The sequence below is a fragment of the Nestor notabilis genome, unplaced genomic scaffold, assembly GCF_000696875.1.
Source record: "Nestor notabilis isolate BGI_N333 unplaced genomic scaffold, ASM69687v1 scaffold32246, whole genome shotgun sequence".
Classification (NCBI taxonomy): Eukaryota; Metazoa; Chordata; class Aves; order Psittaciformes; family Psittacidae; genus Nestor; species Nestor notabilis.
The window spans coordinates 5375-27417 of NW_009933889.1; the positions used below are offsets into that span (position 1 = coordinate 5375).

At 39.9% G+C, this 22043-nt stretch overlaps 1 protein-coding gene across 1 annotated transcript in view; it reads right to left on the bottom strand.

The window, feature by feature from the left end:
- Positions 1-22043, bottom strand: part of LOC104407725 (calcium uptake protein 1, mitochondrial-like) — a gene marked incomplete at both ends in the record, with an annotated part of 31910 nt that overhangs the window by 4999 nt on the left and 4868 nt on the right. The window contains 2 exons of the mRNA XM_010017078.1: positions 2124-2206; positions 12579-12693. Of these exons, the coding sequence (XP_010015380.1) occupies positions 2124-2206; positions 12579-12693 (198 nt within the window). The remainder of the gene's footprint in view (positions 1-2123; positions 2207-12578; positions 12694-22043) is intronic.

Consider the following 22043-nt stretch of genomic DNA (forward strand, 5'->3'; position numbering starts at 1 on the left):
CTATTGATTCTCTTTCGGAAGTGCAGCAAATCAGTTATAGTGGTATCTGCGAAGGTATTGTCAGCTGCTTCTCACTTTCCAAAACAGCTCCTTCATTCTCTGACTCAAAAGCTCTGGAAGATCAGTCTTCACCAAAATATTCTGATGCTACCCAGGAATTTTATTCCCTTATACAGAGGCAGTGACGCATGTAACGAGCTTAATAAAAATATGTTCCACTTCTAAGGACTTTTATATGACTTAATGCACAGATAACGTCCCTTTGCCTACCAGATGATTTGAGATAATTTAATCCAATTTTGTACCTTCATCTTCATAGCACTTCTGAAACATTCACCTCAAGAAGCATTCTTACTTTAAATGGCTAATAAAAAAGCCAAACATGACACCTGCGCTCATACCTTGGTGTCACTACATTTTTAGTAGGTGGGTAACAGTTCCCCACTTCTCTTGAATTCATTTACCTCCATAATTGATTTCACTCTAGAACACTAGTAGCTACTCTAAAACACATTTCGAGTTAAATATTATCAGATCGCTGCAGTGGAGTGCTACATTCCTGCACTGTGCAAGCACAAAGAAGAACAGTATTTTTTTTTTTTTCACTTGGGAAAACAGGAAACTCAGTTTTTTATAGCTAAATCAGTAGTTTGTAGGGAGGTAGTGTCAAACAGCACAATAACCTGGACACAGCTGTGTATTCAAATCTGCACTTCAAGGAACAAGAACGAACTGCTAGGTTTGTATTACAAACTGTCAAGTGAAAGGATATCATATTGGAGATAAACATACTCCATTCTTCTCCAAAGTTTGCAAAAAAACATAAAACATACAGTTCACCAGCTATATAGCTCTGGAGCAAACTCACAGTAACGACATCATACCCTCAGGTAATAATTTAAGGAGGATGACTGCAAAAGATTAGAAGGGGGAATTAATTTAATGGACCTGCTTTGCCACTAGTTCTTCCCATTTATAGCAAGCACTCCACGCATGCCCTCTTAAGGGCTCTTCTGAAGTTAACCAGTCTTTCAATCAACCCATGAGTAAGAATTTGTGACTAGATTATTCATGGCTGTTTTGTTCTCAGATATCAGCACACAGCTTTTCACCTTCTCCAAATATGGATGTCCTCCAGTGTAAAAAAGCCTGGCAAGGGCAGGTTATTTTTTTTAACCAGAGAGTATCATTTCCTTTGCCCAGAAGCAGAAGCTTCCACTTGCCCATTAAACATACAGCTCTGGGATCACAGAAGTGCCACGGGCCACATGAATATTAGGTAGATTAGCGGTGTATCTCCTCTACCTTGTTCTTTGGTGACAGAGATGGTGAGTTTCCATCCAACTGGCCAATTCCCTTGTTTGCAAATGCATTTATTTTTCCTTTTGTAAGTAGCACACAGAGGGAGCTTCACTAATATTCAGGGACTTCAGGATGTTTATGAGTTTCCAAAACCTTAAGGCTGTTTTCTTCATAGGCAAGAAAACCATACCTTTTGCCTCAGGAGGTCATATCTTTTCTCCACTGACAGCTTCAGTCTTCAATCTATTCTCACTCTAACACCATCACAAACTACAGCTTACAGGAGGACCTCAATAGTATGAGACATGCAGGCTAAGCTCATTAACAAGCCTCCATCAAACTCCCTGCTGATGAAACCTTGTAAGTAGTAGGGGGAGAAAAAAACCCCTAATAACGCTTTTTAGATTACATTGAAATAAGTGGCCAAACTCTTCTTTGAAGCAGACTGATCCTAGTTATTCTCTGAAGACAAACAAAATTAAGGAATGCAATAAAAGCTGCGAAAGAAAACAGGATCAAAATCCTATGACATCAGTAGAGTGAAAAAAATTCTTGATCTACTTTGGAGGTAACATCTTGTAAAGATACCTTGGTGACAAAGTCATAGCAAATCAGAGTTTATACTTAAAGTTGTCCTAGTTGAGTGAAAAACTGTCTTGAAATATCCAGTTAAAAAAACAAAAAGAACAAAGGCGGGCACTAAGGCAAAGATGTAAACCAGCACTAACCATAAAAATAAATCACAAAGATATTGTAGAGGAGTGCTGCACTTATGACTAAGATGCCATAGCATTAAGAAGTCAACCTGTCATTCAACTTGCCTGCTCAAACTCTTCCATGTCCACCTCACCGTCACCATTCAGATCAAACATCTTAAAGGCAATTTCAAAATTCCTCTGGGGAGCTACATAAAAAGAAAACAACACAATACAAAACAAAGACCAGTTAATGAAGATACAAAAGCTCAATAAAACCAGAACAAGTTCAGAATTACTTTATCCAAATGCAATTTTCTGCAATTCTTGCAATTTTAATATGAAAGTGCAGTTCTCCATCTAGCTACAAGCTTCATGGAGCTACTTTTACCAAAGGTCTCAGCAAGGAGGTTGGGAGGAGGAGATGCTTCTTGAAGAAAATTTATTACATTTACAGGTGGAAAAAAACAAGACATCATCTGACATTTCCACTGACAACCAATAGAAGATGACGCTGTAGCAAGAGCTTCAGCCTGCTTCATAAAGCATAACACCAGTTTGGCCAGAGGACACTCCTCCAGCACTGCAAAGCACTCTCCATGCTTCATGAAGCAGCTGGTGGGTGAGGAGCAGACATGTACTTCAGGTAGCTCTATTTCAGACTAGCTCTTGTCTCATAATACAAATTTAAACAAATCATTACCAACTCTGTCTCAGTTGAGTTATGACATTGAGGTAACAGATGAGCTGGTGCTAACACGCCAGCTAAGATGCACCCAAGACAGTGTGGTACCTTATTTTTCATTGCATTTAGTCTATGTTGTCATGGCCTATTTAGCCAGAACTCTGCAAAAGCATTGCTTCACAGCCACCCATCACAGCAAAACCACATTCTTTCCCCAGCATCCCACCAAGGAATTTCAGTACACTTCCATTTCTGGCTCTGTAACGCATCACCATTTAAAGCTACACCACACTGCCACAATTTTTTCCAAATTAACCTAACATATGAGAATTTATCTTGCTCTGCTGCTTTCAAATACATACCACCTACAGGAATGTTGGTGTTTGCTGGGATTTCTAGGGAATCCTCTAGGCTATAGCTAGTGCTTAGGCTGTAGTCTTAAATGATAATTAAAACTTAGCCCCTTTTTTTGTTCTGAAGATAGCTCTTCCATATTCAAATCTGGCAGGAGGATGTAGATCACTGGCGAGGCTCATCCCCCTTTAACCTCATCTGTTGCAATCAACTTTGAGTATTTCTTGTAGATGCTCAAAAAGTAATGAGTTTCTGCAACCGCCCTTCTGTGTTAAGGCATCTCCCAGATGGGGGTGGAAGGGAGGATGCAAAGAGGAATCATTCAGACAAAAAGTAATTAATACGGAATTAACTGAACTGATTTTGTACATTGGAACTCCAACTTAAGGCCAGGAGACTTTTACATCATATTTTTCCCTTATTATAATAAACTGTAGCACTTTATCACTAAAAGATTCAGCAAACGTTAATGAGATCACATTTTCACTTTCTGCCTTAAACAGATGTATAACAACATTAAACTCAATGGCATGAACAGCCTGTTGCTAACCACTTGATATATAGTCCTGCTGTTGTCATCTCTGGATTTCCATTTTCCTCATGCCACTTTTTGGGGTTTTAAATTCCAAACACCACATGGATAAGCAATGTTTCTTACAACCACAGCAATTTCCAGCAGCACATGGTGGGTCACCCCTACACAACCCTGCAGCAGAAGCCGTGCCTCCTCGCTCAGCTTCTGTGTCCTGCCTGCTGGGATGAGACCTTTGCTCACCACCCCTTGTTAATTCTGCATTAGCTGAGCTATAATCAGGGGTACCGGCTGTCCCCAACACCAACTTCATAATCTCTCCAATGATGCAATCTAATTAAAAGAATTTATATAAAAAGCCTCCTCCGTATCCATCCATCATTTCCAGTGATTTATTCCCCAATTATATTAAATAAGAAATATTAAGCACCTTCCAGCTACCCTCTTAATGTTTAAATAACACATCCAATGTTACTCACTTGAATTGCAAGTACTGCATGAAAGCCTGGGTGCAATTTCTTCTTATTAGCCACAAAATCTAGCGCTGCATGGAAAAAGTTTTCCTCTATGTAGGAATATGCAAAACTCTCAATTAGTTACAAGATACTAGAAAAAGAGTAACTCACACATCTCATCTTTCTTCCCCCATTTTTCTCTGCCAGGGTACAATGATGCATATTGTGAGATAGGCAAATATTTTACTCCTGCTAAAAATTGGTGCATATTTTTTTTGGTGGGTGCCCTCCCTTCTCCTCTTTAAGGAAATGCATAATACCATGTCCCATTTACACAGACAGGGTGAACAGAGAAAGTGAGATATGTAACTTACCCCTCCCAAAGTCCATTTCCTTCCTTTCCCTTGTCTAATACTGATTTTCAAGAGCAGTTTATCAAACTCTCAGAGGAGAACACCACTTGCAAAATTAAAATGAACAGTTCAGCATCAAAAGTCTGCAGGGTCAGTATTTTCTAAGGACAAGGAAAGAAAGTAGCTTTAAATTGGCAAATTTAATTACTTCAATCCTTTACCTAACAGGGGACACAGCCCTTTTCTTCCTCTGATCTGCATATCTAACTCTAATTACTTGTAATGACACTTACGTCCAACAAATGTGAATATGAGCCAGGGAAACCAGAGGGCACCAAAGACAATTAGCTCATCCCACTCCTGCTCAGGAGGAAATGTTCATTAAGATGCATGTCCCTGAATTTATTGGTCCCAAACAAGATGATTTCTGCCTCTCCTCTTGGGCATAATGTTTCTGCTAAAGATTTATCGGGAAAGATGCCCCCCCTGGCCCATCCTGCCCCATTACTCGTGGTTACAGCAGCCTGTATAACCTCCATTTCTCTTCTTCCTCTTGTACTACATCTTTCAGGAACTTGCAGACCGTAAGAGCAGCAGATACCAGTTTGCCTAGCTAAACTTAGCCTTCCCCCCACCTTTTATTCTGCTCCCCAATTTTACCATTCTTGACTTCAACGTCTCTAAATTTCCCCACTGCTTCCTTAGTTAAAATGCATCAAAATTAATGCAATATTCCTCCCACAAGGGTTCCTAAAACCACTTAAAGGACTGTTTGCTTTTATAACAGTGTAATGCCTGTCTTTACAAGGGAAAACCACTTCTGCACTTTCTCTGAGTGCTCTGCTGCATTTCCAGCTCTCTGATTTTGCAAGCTACCTCCTTGCCATCCTTTTCGACATTATTAAGAATCAAGATCTTTCATTGCATCTCATTTCCTTTGGGCAATGAGTCAGGAACTGGTCAGAGCAACTGCAGTTTCTTTTCTAGTTTTATTTCTAGTCTGTAGGTGTTCAGAAGGATATGACTTCCTAATGATTCTTCCAAATCATTAACACAAATGAAAACATAGTACTGGAGCCCACAACAATGCCAACTGATGAGTTACCTATTCCTAGCTTTGAGATATTTGTAACTGTATCTAGAAAGATCAGGTTGAAATCGTTCTGTAGCTCCATAGGTCCATCAGCTCTACACACCAAGTTGCTTTTCAACTAACCAGGGAGTTGGTGCAAAGGGCAATTAACATTTTTCTTAACTCATTTGTTCAAATAAAATATCATGGAACAGAAAGGCAATAATAAAAGCAAAGCCACATAGTAACATTACAAAGATGAGCAACCTCCACCAGACACTCAGATGATAACAGCAGCACTGACCATACTGAAAAAACCCCACTCAATCCATCAGTATAAAGCCCCAGGGAACCTGAGTGATTAGATAGGTTGATGAGGCATCTTTAAATCAATTATGTAATTTTCAACTGTTTTCAATTATTCAATGGACCAATTTGTAGCACTCTGTTGCTCTTTATTGCCATTTACTATCACCAGAAGAAATGCGTTCTTGAAAGACAGTAAATGCTCACTGATGAGAAAAGCCACAGTTTACTATTTTTGTGCTCATTTGCTCTTCTCTTTCCCCCAAGCTCAATACTCCACACATGAAGAGATACCTCTCAACAAGTCTTTCCCTCTGACTCTACTGCAACTCATGCAGTACATGGTTGTGCACAAAAATTGTCTGTAGAACACCCACCTCAAGCGGAGGTATCATGTTTTAGGAAAACTATTTTTAACACCCTTTTTGAGAATAAACATTGCTCTCTTCAGGTGTAGTTGAGAATTTCTTTGACAAAGTAGGGTGGGTTTTGGTGATGTTACCTAAAGGATGTAATACTTCTGGCTACTCCTTTGAAAAGCCTGAAATTTCTCATCTTCTATTGGGAATCCAAACAAAACAGCTCAAGCCTCTCCTATTGATCCCAAAGCCCAGTAATGCCCAAAGCAACTCCAGTGTGGCAAGAAAGATCAAGAATTCAGCTGGGGAGTTATTTTGAGGAAAGTTAGTCATTAGGAATTAAACATCCTACAAATACTTACTTCTCATCTCTCTCAAAATTAAGAAAAATGTACGTACAAAACCCGTAACACCCTGAAACTAATAAAATGTCTCTTCGCAATCAATTACAAATTAACACAGTCCTCTCCTAAAGCAGAGACAGATTTTCATTTAGAGAGATGGATGTTCAAGCCTTGCAGCTATAACCGTATTTTTTCTTTTCTTAAGGCCACAACATCAAAAAAAGCGCTTACCTTTTCCTCCAGCCAAAGATTAATCAAAGTTCCCCTCCCCACCCCCTTAAGTTACATGAATCAAAACGGTCATTATTCTATCTGACTTTGCACAGCAGTATTTTAGCTGAGAAATGTTTCTGTACCTTTTTGAATTGGAACATTTCTGTCTGAAGGAAAGAATCAGGGTCATAGATGAGCTCACTCTTACAAAACCACAGCCTGCAGCCCAGCATCAGCATCTAGTTCATTGTTAGCATCTGCACCAGTAATGAAAAGCAGGATGATGTGCTTTCACATAATGCATCTCCAAATGCTCTAATTTTTTAATTTTTTTTTAACAGTTAAAGCTTTATAAGGAACAAACTATCCATAGAATACAGATGGCTGAAAATACGACCATTGCTAACTGCAAGAAAGGCTCTAAACAACCTAGACCAAGAGAAATTAAGTTTGTGTTAGCTCCTCACTCTGAATCTATGCTTGGGGTTCACATGCTTGAATCCAGGCACATGATTCAAGCTCAACTGGAGTACCAAGCTCCAAGGTTACTGAGCTGCACATGCCCATGTTGCCACCAGAGACAGTATCAGGTGCTCAAGAGAAAGCAAATAAGGGGTTAACTAGTACAGTTGACAGGTAAAATCCTGTCAAAATAATAAACTGTCATCTTGTACAGAAAAACATGGATCAGACACAGGCATAAGGAACAGCTAAAGGACTGGCGATGCGAAGACATGCTCTGATCCACCATTTGGAAATCTGTCCCATGACAGTTTGCTACCTCCAGATACAGAAATTCATGCCAAGCATGCAGTACATTTTTCCTTTGAGTGATGTCCCAGCTAATGTCATTTTTCATCTTTCATCTTCCTTCTATTTAACCAATAAAAAAATTAAAGAAAAAATATTATTGCTGTTTCACTCTATTTTGCTTGTTAGCTTATCAACCAAAGAGACTGTGTAATTTTGACACCAAATTTTGTATTTTGGTTTTAACGTCGGTGTCAAACATACGCCTCAGTTTCAGAGATACAAGAATGTGCCTCAGCTGGCATACAAGACTTACCTTTCAACAGCTTCACAGCAGTTACCACATGACTCTCAGAACATTGCTGGAAATCAAGATTCCCTCTTACACGCATCCCTGAAATAAGGACCTACAAAAAAAACCCCTGTGGAAATGGCAGCTCCAGACAAAGGTCATTAGAAACTGCACCCTCCAGGGAACCCCTGGAGAAAGAGAACACCCCAAACATCTGTAGGTTCTGGGATATGGCTACTCTATTTCCTAGTCCTATAGAAATAATAATGAGTATAATTCTGGAACATTTCAATCGGGCTAAGAAGTGATATGTGCATAGTAGCCCTTTCCCACTGCAAATTTACTGTCCTCTGACACAGGAAGTTGGTGGAGATCCACTGGCCCATCACACCATGCAAATGCAAGGGATGAAGAGATGAACAGGGAAGGACTGCATGCGGAGAGGGTGGTAGAGTATCCTATTCCCTAGGGTTTCAAACTGAAGAGGTAAAGCTCTGCTTGGGAAAATCCCAAACTACCAATTCGAAGCAATCTGTCCAGTTTCTGTCCTTTAGCACAGCTACCAGCCCATGGCAGAAGTGGGATGCTGAGCCAGACAGACCTCAGTCTGACATGAAGCACCCAGGCTTATATTTGGAAGCTGGGACATGTCTTGGAAGAGGATCTCTGTGCTGCTCAGATACATCTTGGAAATCCCACACATCAGTAACGGGGCTAGCAGAAAGGTATTGAAGACATCTCTGCACCATACAGTGTAGATGAGATGGACCCACATATATGCATGTAAGTAAACAGAGGGTCTTGAAAGATTAAAGATAAAACTAACATGAACAGCATCACAAAAAAAAAAAAAATCCAATAAACTTAATGCAACCTTATAACTCCTTTTCTTGAAGAAATGAGCCCTACAGCATTTAGTGCTGCTTCACAGGATTAAAACACTGTCTGCAAGATAACAGATCTCACCCGTGGCAGGGAATGAGACTGAAGACATTTGTGTCAGCCAGCAATACATATTCAAAATGGCCACAGTGCAAACAGATCCTGGAGATCACATCGCCTGCATGCAGCAGTGTGGGAGAACATGCAGTGCCAACTGCATTGCAGGGACCTGTACAGCGCTCAGTATTTGACCAGAAAATAATTCCCAGAGCTAGATGGCTTGGGATGTATTTCCTACACAGGGGAAAGAAAAGAACAACAACAAGAAGAGTGAATCTATCCTAGGCAAGAAGCTTCTTGCAGGCTAGTACTTGTAAGGGATGGCAGCATGCCATGCTCTAGAAAGAATCCACAGGAGAAGAAAAAAGAACCCGGAGGTCTGCTCCGAAAGCCCTAGCAAGAGACTAATTACTTTGGCTTGAGCCAATGCTATTTAACCCTCCTTCCATGGCTGGGACAGTCCAGCGACAATCCAATTATGGAAACAATGCTGACTTATTCTTTTAATGCCCAGCTCCCTTCGGTACCTGTTAATCAAGTAGGCATTAGCAAGCCTGGACAATGGACCACATTTGCTCTGAAACTGCAGTCACTGATGATAGAAAAGCTCTTTCTCTCTTTCCCCCACCGGTTCTGCAAGTTCAAAAGCAAAAACTTCTTCAGTTGGGGAAGTGATGTCTTTGCTTTCCTATGACATTTGAAGGATGCAGAGGAAATCCTATCAACGTTTTGCTTATCCCATATTTTGCTCATCTTTCTATCTCTGCCCCAAGAAACAAGGAGCAACTGAAGCAACAGAAACCATGAGGTATCCCTAAGGCCGCTCAGCTCTCATTGCCTTTAACAGAAAGCTGTCTTTTTGAAGCTGCTAAATGCTATTTCATTAGTTGTTTCAAAAATACATTTTCACAGAAACATGGCAACTGACAAGAACAGACAGTGCTAGAGTGAAAAATCACTTGTAAATAAGATACAGTGACAGACTTCATTTTCTGTGCAATATGCAGACAGCTCTCTGTCAGCAACATACAGATGAAGCCTCCAGCCCTTTCTCCTCCTCTCTCTCCCTGGCAGCTGCCACATGGTCCACGTTTCAGAGAATACAACTGAAGAGAGCTTCAGCTGACGCTGCAAAAATAAATTAAGCGGAAAGCTTTGGGAAGAACTCTCAAAGCCCAGCAGTGCTTTTGGTAGAGCCAGAGAGACGGGCAGGAGCCATTTCAGCAGACTTGCTGGGCACAACCCTCCCGAGGAGCACAGTAACACAGGGCCCTTTGGTTTTCCTGTTTTCAGAGGTTATACAGTGAGGGTGGTGAGGCACTGGAATAGGTTGCCCAAGGAAGTTGTGAATGCTCCAACCCTGGAGGTGTTCAAGGCCAGGTTGGACAGAGCCTTAGGCGACATGGTTTAGTGTGAGGTGTCCCTGCTCATGGCAGGGGGTTTGGAACTAGATGATCTTAAGGTCCTTTCCAACCCAAACAATTTATGATTCTATGATTAGTTTTGAGTTCAATAAGCCAGACCAGAAGACAACCGATTTCTACCTATTACTTCTGAGCACAGCAGGGGAGCACCTCTCCCTACTGCCTCCCCCCACGACCTGATCTCACACTCCCCACTTCGGATTATCCTGCTTTAGTCCTCAATATACCACCTTCCTTTCTCAATAATTAGTGGCTTTTAGCTATTTGATATAATCTACAGCTCATTCTTGTCTGCATAGCTTCTTCGTGTTCCAGTTATTTAAACAACAAAGTGAGAAAAACAACTGTCAGGTTTAAGATGTATTTTCCTCATTCCCTTTTGTTTATCACCCAGAGAAAAAAAAAATAAAATCATAAACTACAGTATTCCTGGAAGGTAATATTTACTAGTAGGAGAGTAATCCAGTGTGGCATAACAGTGTATTTTCTATCTAGCCACAAGGCAAGGTTTGTTTGGGAGCTTTATTTTTATAAAAGCAAATACTTTAAAAATGAAATCAAAACTCCTCCTCTGGGGAATCACTGTTTGATAGCAGGCTCTAGAAACATTCCTCCATCTTCAGTAACCATTCAGTAAACTTCCAAAACACCTAAAAGTTAGCCTAAAAGTCCCAGAACACTTTTCTTCTCTTTTTGTTTTTCCTTTTTGAAAGCTCCTTCCTTGCCCACACTTCACATCATTCCTTAAAATACACACCACTCAATTCCTTTTCCTCTTGTTAGTCTGATTCCCCAGTGATTGTGAATATGTTTAAAAGCCTAAGAACAAGAGGAGAAAAACTTGTCCCTCCTGTGCAGCCCTCCAAACCAAGGCTGGCTGCTACTATAACACAAGGAGGTCCCTTTTCTTTTATTCGCATAACAAAGAAATTAAACCAAAGCAAGAACAATTTCTCTTACTGCTGCCTGTGGAAGCACTTGAAATTAATTTTGCACCCTGAATACTTGATTAGGGCACTACTCACTACCAGCAAAGCCATAAAGCCAAGGGCATGAGCGTTTTCTAAACCACACTGAGTAAGGCAATACTACAGGCTTGGGAGTTCACTGTCACTTATGGAGACTCAGATGAGAAGCCCTCGTTACAAAAGTGAAAACACCTTAGATAATTTCTGCATAGGCTAGAGAAAAAGGAACGGCAAAAGTCTGAAGAGTCAGTTCTGAAACTCAGTCAAAAAAAAAAGAGAGAGAAAAGAGAGGGGCAGATTAAAATCCTAAAACAAATTCCCTGCCTTGAACTAGTAGCTTTATCTCTCTGTCTCTGCTTTCACAACATGAAGTTCACATACATGTCTTTCCCCACCATGTCTTTGCCAAGAAACAAGACCTCGAACATTGCTTCTCCCTGGTAACAGATCCTCAGTAAATGAAGAGCTACCTCTCATTTGTCCATGTTACAGTATGCAAGAGCACAGGGAAAAAAATAAAGCACCTGTTGCTTTTATAAAACGTAAGTGAATTACCCAGCTGACTCCCTTGAACAGCACAGAGCAATGAGGGTCTATAGTAAACCAGGAAGTGTTCCACATGTTAAGTCCTATAATAAGGTCACCATGAAATGATACTCACAAGATTAGATGGCCAAGTTTACTCTATTTTTTTTTTTCTTTTTTTGAAAGTCTGAAAATAAAATGTCTCAAGCTTATTTGGACAGTGGCATATAAACCATTACCCAACATTTTCTAACAGGGCTGGAGTTTTTGTGGGCTTTGTGATGCAGCACCTTCCAAGCAGCTACAGAAGCCCTGCAGGGTTTTGAGCTTGCTTTTGCCCATGAAGAAAGTCTAGAAATGCCGTTTAACATTACCAAAGGCTTCAGTTTCACTGTTTCTTGCCAACAAAGCAAACTTTTAAGTGTCAGCACTTTAAGTGCAGAAGACTGCTGGAACAGATTAGCAGATCACAGAAATATCACAAATGCAAGTCAAGTGCAGCAGGGTGAAAAGACAGAAGGTATCTAATGATACTTGTTGAAATGTAAACAGCTTAATTTGTCTCCACATCAGATTACATCATGCACAAGTCTGAGCTTACCCAAGTGAAAATGCAACTAGAGAAGAGAGTTTGAACAGATTGCTAACTAGTGAAGAGCTGGAAAGCAGTATTCATCCAAATACAAGAATATCATACAAACACAACTCAAGAACACATCTCCATTTATGGTTTTAAACAGCAGGTCAAATGACTCATTAAAAAAAATTGCCACATTCGAAAATGAGAAATCTTCAGAAGTCATCGATCTGCTTTTATTTCTGAACCACTTGAAGCTAAGTCTAAACCAGATGAAGCAACAGAAATTATTCATTCAGCCTGCATTTCAAGCAATCAGGAATTCCTTTTAAGGAAATGTATGTAGACAACAACAGCAAACTTACTGCTTGTAAACCTTCAAAACTTAAAAAAGCAGTAACTGCAGAGGAATAAAACCCACTGTACTTACTGGAGAGGACCGTTGTGAGGAAGATGTAGTCAGAAAAAGAAATGAGTCCACATTCTCCAAGTGCATAAAATATGCTGTCCTCATCAGCAAACTTCTCTCGCTCCTGGGATAATTTCTATTTATTCATCCGATCCACAGCCCAGAAAGACAAAATAAAGCAATCAATTAAACAGAGAAATGGAAGGCTTTATTTGTATCCTTACCACCAACAAGCCATTCTACATACACACAACCCTACTATCTCCATTCATATTCAGTGGACCTTTTCCAGCCTTCAAATGTCAGAAATGCTCTGCAAAGATCAGTGCTTCCCCATCTCAACAAGGGATAAGGAATTGCACAATGAGTTGGTTTAGCCTAGCTGAAATACAGATAAATAAAACTATGTCTATTTTGCTTAACATTGTCTGAATCTTTTGAGATTGTTACAAAAATCAGATTTTTAATATAGGATTCAAAAAGGACATTATTGTATTTCACTGATAGCATTGCAGTTATATTCTGTTGTTGCAGTAGCCAAGAAAGAACTATTTCACATTACTATAAAGTATGATCAAACTTATCACAAACACATGATTCAGGAGTGTGTTTAGCAGGATCACTAGGAGGACCGGGAGTGATTCCAATCTCAATCTCTATCTCTCTCTTGCTCCAGCTATTTTTCAACATGTTGCTTTAATAGAATATTCCACATATGTTTTATCAGCTCATATCCCTTACTAAGCCAAAAATCCAAGTCTCTTTGATCTGCAGAGCCTTCAAAGACTGAAAAGGATCCATAACACTGTTAGAAAATCCACACTGGTGACCCATTTTAAGAACATAGCAAGAGAAGGCACACACACACAAAGGAAAATGAAATTAATATAAAGGAGAGTAGGCGTGGATGAGGTTATTCCACAGAAACCAAGTCATGCAAGCACACAAGCATGGTGAAAGCAAGGCTGAATTTAGGAATGGTTTTAGGAAAAACCACCAACAAACACCACCACACGAGGGTCCAGCTACACAACTGTCCCCCACCGTTACCTCTGTCTAGCGGAGATCCCATCATATACAAGATAAAGGAAAGAAAACTGGTTAACCAACAATAAAATAAGCAGGCAAACATAATATCAAGTCAAATGGTTAGACTTGCAAAGAGCAAGAAAGTTCTGAAGCAACCACATTGTTGCTTTGACTGGGTGCAGCTAAGAAGCCCAAGTAGACATCCCAGCAAGAGTTAGCACATAGCCTTTCCGGGTCAGACCCACTGTCTGCAGCTGAAGTCTCTCATCCACCTAAGGTTTTGTTGGGTTTGGTTTTATTTTCTTTTGAGAGAACTCACCATTGTATGTGACTGCAGAGTGGGGATGAGCTCAGCTAATAATTTAGATGAAAATTTAACCCGTATCTGGCTCGGAAACCACAAGAAAAGAGACAAAAATAATCATATAGATCACAAAAAAAATACAGATTCCAGGGAAGAAAGTTCAGCTCTATTGATCAAATATAACTCTTCCAATAGCTCTGCCTTTACCATCTGCAGAGTGTCAGGATTTTAATAAGAGGCAAACCACTAACAGCAGACAACACACTAATGGCATTAATTTCATGCAAAATAACTGCTCTTTATGCTTACAGGATACAAGATCAAAGCATCGTTCCCTGAAAGAAAAAAAAAAAAAAAAAAAAAAAGGTTTTGCTTCCTTTCCCATCAAGATGGATCCGAAGCAAAATTACACTGATGCTTATGTTCATGACAAATAAACAATGTCTGGTTTTCCTTCAAACTGAAGGAAAGATTTGTGGAGAAAGCAGTTTTCTGCTGCAGGTGGCACTGCCACCAGCATCTCACCTGCTCATGTGATTTATTGCCTCTTCCTCCTATTGCCTGTTGTTGGCAGCATTTATCATGAACTAGCTATTAACATCCTACTCCACCCATGAAAAAATTCCAGAGGTTGGCTTATTAATTTTTATGGGTTTCTTTTCTGCACTTAAAATTCATAGTTGGCATCAAACAGCTCAAAATATTCCTCATAAGCTGAAAATCACATCCATAGACTAACAATAAAAAAAAAAAAAAGATATTAAGTTAGTTGCTCTCTAAAATACGAAAGCGTAGACAGTTGGGAGAAAGAAGCATTTACTTATTTGCATCTTACTTTGAGCAAACAAGGTAAAATTTTTTATTTTAAACAAGCACCTACTTGTCAGAAATCTGGGGAAGGGGAACATACGCTGTGACTATGGTGCTCAGCCTGCCTGCAGCTAATGGGAAAGGGAATTTCTTCAACTGATCTTAATAGGGAAAAAATAACAACTGACCTGATCAATAACATTTTCAGGCTTCCAGCAGTAGGAAGACAGAAGTTAAAAAAAAAGTAAAAAAAAAAAAAAATAAAATAAAATTAAAAAAATCAGAACTCTCCCATTTATTTTCTTCTGGCACACCAAGAAGCTCTGTGTTTGACTGCTTTCCACAAAGTGCATGGGAAGCTTGCTCCACTATGAGAAAAGGCTGAAAGCATCCTCCTCAGGGGTCGAACCCCACCATTAAACATTATATTCTACAGAATTACATTATAACCCTAGGGAAAAAACAAAAAACAAACAAACAACAACAAAACGCCCCCCCCAAACAGCCACCAAAAAACCCCACAAACAACCAAAAAAACAACCAACAAAACCCAAAACCAACCAAACAAAAAGGAAACAAAACACAAAAGAAAACAAACAAACAAACAAAAACCAAACCCCGAACAAAAAAAAAACCCCACCACATCAATCTACCTACTTCATAAAGCACAATGTGGAGTGTTGTGATCCCTCAAAGTTCAAGGTGGAAAAAACCAAAGTTCTCACTAACATCTAAAACCACTGTCTATAGACCTCAAGTTTCTTTTTCACAGTCTAGTTTCCTTCCATCATACTCTATTATCCCTTCTAGCGAGAAAGGTAATGCATGGGATCAGAAAACACAGGGAAAAATCCCCTTCCAAGCTTCCATCCTCATTCAGAGACGGCATCTTCACAAATTAGTTATCCACAGAATTTTAGGGCAACATTCACATTTCACACCCTTTTGTACCTGAAGACATGCTAATTCTTAAAGCGTTCAGTTAAAACAGTGAAATATCTTCCACTTAAGTTTTTTTTCCTCTATGTTAAATCCATTCCCAAAACCAGAGTAATTGGTTAAAATGATTCGGCACGCCCAAAAAGGCATTCAAAACTGAGCATTCACAAGTGAGCAAGCCACAGGGAACAGTTTACAATTGTGATGTATTTTTCAATCAAGCAGTAGATTCATATTAAACAAGCACACAAACAAGCAAACATTGAAATTAACATGTAAAAAGAAAACAAAATCCAAATATACCATTGCTTTCGGCACAAGCATGGCTGTGTAAGTTCAGTGAAAAGCCGCCAGTCCAGTCTTAGTGCAATAGAACTTTTTACAGGCATTCAGGCAGACTATCATAATACCAGACGTCAACAACAGGTGAAAAAAACCTAATGTAACTGCATTTCAAAATATGAAGCTTGGTTTGTCCTTTCCAACTCAGTATCCAAGCCCACCAAACAGCACCAATCAGTAACAGCAATGGACCTCCCCCAGATCCATGTGCTGTAGGAAACCAAGTTGCATGCCATATGCAGACAGCTCCCCAGACTTGTGGTATGGGCTGGCTGCAAGCAAGCAAAGCACCCTAAATTATATCACAAACTTCACATATTCTGCCTCAAACCTGATCTACTACTGGAGCGTCCCTTGAGCCAAGCACATGGGTACAGCTCCCAGGTAATGAAAGATTTTGTGGGAAAAACACCCATCAATTCCTTCCATTCCTTGCCAAGTATTACCTTTATTTTGGATTTAAAAACTGTTTTCCCAAGACTGAGTGAAGTGTGAAACATGGTAATACTTAATTATGCAAATCTGACAAAAAGACATATTTTTGCAAATTAAGGGATGCCTTCTCTGCAAACGCAGACACTGACGCAAGGTGTGCTGCTGGTGTTTGCTCTGCACATTTGGAAAAGACTTATCAGCTGAATCACTGCAGCTCCACTTCATTTTGCATTTCAGAAACTACTTAATGAGCAGCATTTAATTTGCCTCTTTGGGAAGAACACCTTGGAAAGTCACTTAGAGTTGACAGTTTGTGTTTCAACGTGGAGTGAAAACACAGTTTTGGTACATTTATTCACGTAACTTGTTTATGTTTTTTACATGTTACACTTATATAAACCAAAGTTTCTGGAATTTATGAGCCTTATGTGGTCACTCAATAGTGATTTATGCCTTCCAAAACGACAACAAAATAAATATGTAGTGTGTCCAGAACCAGAAAGTAATTCTGTAAATTAGTAGGGAATTCTAGATGAAGCACAACCATCTTTTATCGACAAACATCAGATTCAGTTTGTTCCTTTTTAAAATAAATAATTTAAGGTTACCAATATTGTGTAAGCAAATACAAAACCATGAATGCTTCAGTAAAGTCACCTTGCTGCAAAGCAATTCTCTTTCAGTCCCAACTGACCACCTTCAGTTATGCAAACCATTTAAAAGACACTTATAAAACTTACTTCTTTCATGGTTAGCTGTAGGCATAGAGGAAAAGAAGTTAAAATGCTGTACGTTCAGTGTTAAAAATAAATATTCTCTTTTCCACAGCAGGAGTTTCTAAAAACTGCATTACAAGTTGGCCTAATATAGACCATTTCTGTCCTTGTTTCTGAGTTTTCTGGTTTTATAACGTAAAGATGACCCTCCATATTATTGCAATTTTGGGATATATGTCTCTCTACAAATGAAATGTCTCTAACCAGAGGAAAAGAACCCCACATGAATACTTGTGCACATAACATTAAGCAGTATGCATAAACATGATGTGCTATTAGTCCTGCTCACAAATGGTTTGATGCCTTGGGCTTAAATCAGTAGACAGCACCCCTATAAACAAAACACTATTAGGAGTCCTTCCAAGGAAAGGAAAACAAATCTTTCTGTAAAATTTATTGGACAGTACATTTAATTAATGTATTTTAAACACTTAAGAGCTCATACCACACATATTGTTTGACATCTTTAAATGTATTAGCTAGCTTCTGTCATCTCATTAGAGCTACACAACATTGAGATGTGCAGTGATGCACTTCTTGTTTGACTGGTCCAGCAGTCTGGAGGACAGCATCAAGCTGGCACAGACTACTGCTGCTCCTTCCCAAGCAGGGCTGTTTAGGATCTGGGGAAATATATACCAAGACACTCACTGACTAATATGTTTCCAGCAAGTGCTCTGTATTAGTCTGTCAAACAAGACAGATAAGGGAAAACCCTTAAGAAATGCCAAAGAAAACTGCAGGCAATGCAGCCTGCTATGGTAACTAAAAATATTAATGCTTTGAACTGTGTCGGCATCAAAATACTGAACTGGAGGCTCCAAAATGAGGAATATTTTTCATTTTACTTTCTTTTTAAGATACTAACTTTAAAAAAACAAAGCCACATATTTAGAGATTTCATAGAATCATAGGATCAACTGGGTTGGAAAAGATCATCAAGTTCAACCTTTCATGACAACTCACACTGGCACCTCAGTACCGACATCAAGAAAACTGAAATAAAGAAATAAAAAGGTTTTCAGAATCAGATTTTAAAAATCCAGCCTTTCAGCCGAGACATTCAAAAGGAAACAAGAGGTGGAAGGTCCCTCTGTGCTATGAAATGGGAATGAAAGAAGGACCAGAGGGAGAATTGAGATATTTACAGTTTTTAAAGCTAGCTTTATAATGCAGATGCAAAATAAATCTTCTTAGATGCAGTGCCTGGGATTTTTTTAACATCACTTTTTATCTATCACTAAATTAGAAAGAAGCGTTTAAGGTTGTGATGGAAACAGCACAAGGTCTTTCTGAAACTCATAAACCTCTTTCTGCAATGAAGAGTTCACAGTACTATTCCTAGTGGCCCTAGATTAATTTACTATGAAGTCGACATGCTAACACAGGCAAAGGGATTCTGCACGGCAAATTGTGGTGCATGAGTGTTAGCACAGGAAAATGGTCAAAATTTACTGCTGGCAGATAAATACTGCAGCTCATGACCTTTCAAGAGTGTATTTTAATAAAGAGATTTTTAAAACCTCTGATTTGGGGCCTATTTTATCTGTATATATACACAGGGGGACAAAAATACAGAGCTGGACATAGATGAATTTGTTCTGCATACTCCCCCTCTGAATTTGGACACATACAGAGAATTAGGCAGCAATTATTACTACAGGTGGTCCCCTGAGACTGGAAAGAGAAATCTGCATTCCATTCTTCCAGCAAGGCTGTAAATACTCATCACCTTCAAAACAAAGGGCACCTGAAACGCAAGGCCAGCATTCTGTACAACCAAGAAAAAAAATGACACAGGACTTTCCCAACCCTTCGCAGGCAGCAGACCCACTCATGCAAGAGAGAAACCCCTGCTGGAAGAGCAAATAGGAAATGCTTCAGAAAAGGGACAGTCTACACTCCTGCTCCCCTCTGGTGCGCTGTCTCAGTCCTCTGCAGGGTAATAAATCATGGTCTGTAGGACCACAGTGGCATTCGCCACGGATATTTGACGGGGGAGGATTAAAATTGGGACCTTGATGTCCCAAGCCAGGCTTCTAGAATGAGTTCACTTTTGATGCCTTTGAATTTAAACGGCTATTTAGGTTTCCAGATGGAGATTGGGATACTGCTTGGCTCATCTTGCATTACCAAGATTAACTCATTACATTGATAACACACAGTGCTCGTTTTCTCAGATAAAAATTCCAGTGTGAAAGTACACAAGGGAAATAATTCTTTACAGAAAGCAAATATTAAACATTGGCTCAGATGATATGGGGCCATACACTCAATTCTAACCACCCACCAAAAGAGAAATAGGTTTTGGGGAAAAAAAAAACCCCACATGTAATTTGAGACTGTCATCATGACTGCAAACACATTAAGGAGCTGAATTAAGATACAACTAGAAATCTTGCCATTCTCTTCCACTCTCTTGCTCCTCCTTTCTTCTTTACCTTCTTCTCCTATCCAGACCTCCTCTCCTTCTGTAGTCAGTAAGGTCAAGCATCTTCTAAAATATTCCCTCCCACCCTGCTCAATTCATCCTCCTTCCATCTCCTCTTGGCTAAATCCATGTTACGCAAGGACAGAGTTTTCAGAGCTCAGTTTTGTATCCCTCAAGTATTAAGCATTAATCTAACGCCATTAGAACTACTGAAGAAATTAAAGCCCCAAATGATCCCATAAACAACTTTTTGATTAAAAGACTACATACACCCACTAAGGGCATTTTGTCATCAAGTTGCTTATTTTTGGCTAGCTTCCCGCATAGATTTCATTAAAGTCACAAAGCTACAGGGCAAACTGAAAGTGTTTAGAGTACATTTCACTCTTCACTTAATAATATTGAACAAACTTTCCTCTGGTTTCTAGTTCTTTTTCCTAGAAACTATAGCATCTAGATCTCTTCTTCCTAGAATATTCTTTAATATAGTTTACCCTACATAGTTCTGTAGTTTGAAAAAATAACTTTCCCCAAACTTACATTAAAACACATCATGTCTCCCCACAGCATTTGGCCAGAGAGAGGACTGTCCTTTCTCACAGAATATAACTAACTTCGTGGCCCCAAGCAGAAAATATCATTTTCCATAATCAGCTCTATCGCAGTCTCATCAAGCTGCAAAATAAGTCAGAAGCCTCAAAAGACACCATCAGAATAGGAGGACAGGGAGATACAGATGTGAGCTTTGCCCAGAGATTCCCATTAATAAAGCCATGTAGTAACAGTTACCCTGAGGACTGTACTCTTAACAAGCCAAATTCAAATATTCTGATATAAATCCTTTAGACTGAGGATCAAGGTAAGGATTCAGGAGTATTTATTAAAGAAGTAGGGAGAAGGGGTGAGCATACACTGTCCCTTTTACATGAAAAGTGCATATTATGAGGTCTGAAGCACAAACTAATCAAAGCACATGCTGTCTGCTTTGTACCTGCCAGAAATCCTGGTGGAAGGGGAGAAGGTTAGAAAAGGGAAGAAAATGAGGGAATGCTTGGTTACACCAAAACCACCCCAAATAATAATAAGAATAAAGACACAAGTATCAGAGATATTAGTAGCTGGAAGATGGAAGAAACACCCACCCGGTACCTAGAAACCAAAATAAAAGAAGACACAGAGCATTTTAGTAGTGTGCCAAACAAGCCCTGTGAAAATGAGCAACAGAATTATCAGTACAAAAAGATAACTGCAAGTAGGGCTCTGTCAAAACTGAAATACCACTAACTTATGGTAGAGGAGGTAGGAAAGAATGAAGCATGCTCTGTACGTGGACGTAAAGCAACCGAGGTGTCCACAGGGATGTTTGTGCACCATGCATTTACCTGTGCTAGAAGCAAGTGCTTTCTTCGATGAAATTTGTCTTTATTAAAAGCAAATGAAGAGGAGAATTTGTAGTTCACTGTCCACCCAGTGAACAGGGACAAGCAGTAAGGAACACAAAAGTAACTCAAAACTGCTAACAAAAGCAGATGGGAGGGTCAAGTTTGGCTGAAGGAGAAAGCTAGCAAGCAAAACAAACCCACAAACATGGACAGTGGTGTCAGCAAAGAAAGTCAAGATGAGAAAAATTGTGTCAGCTCAGCTCAGATTTGCTTATTATCTGCAATAAACTGCATCTCTGCTTGTTTACACAAAGGATCACAGTCAAGAACTGTCTCTCCCACAACTTCACAATATAGTTGGGGTTGGAAGGAACCTCTGGAGATTATTTAGTCCAACCCCCTTGGTAAAGCAGGCTCACCTAGAGCAGGTTACACAGGGTTGTGTTCAGACAGGTTTTGTATCTCTCCAGAGAAGGAGACTCCACAACCTCTCTGTGCAGCCTGTTCCAGCGCTCTGCCACCTGCAGTGTAAACAAGTTTTCCCTCATATTCAGGTAGCACTTCCTGTGTTTCAGTTTGTGCCCATTACCCCTTACCCTGTTGCTGGACACCAATGAAAAGAGTCTGGCCCCATCCTGACTAGGATCTGACACCTGCCACTGACATATTTGTATGCACGGATAAGATCCTCTTTCAACCATCTCTTCTCCAGGCTAAACAGACCCAGCTCTCTCAGCCTTTCCTCATACGAGAGATGCTCCAGACTGCTGACCATCTCTGTAGCCCTCTGCTGTACCTTCTCCAAGTAGTTTCTTGTCTGTCTTGTACTGGGGAGCCAAGAACTGGATGCGGTACTCCAGGTGTGGCCTCACCAGGGTAGAGGAGTGGGGAAAGAGGCCACACTCTTCCTCATGCACCCCAGGATATCCCTGACACATGGCTGGCTCATGGTCTTGTTGCCCACCAGGACACCCAGGTCCTTCTCCACAGAGCTGCATTCCAGCAGGTCAGCTCCTAGGCTGTACTGGCTGCATGGAG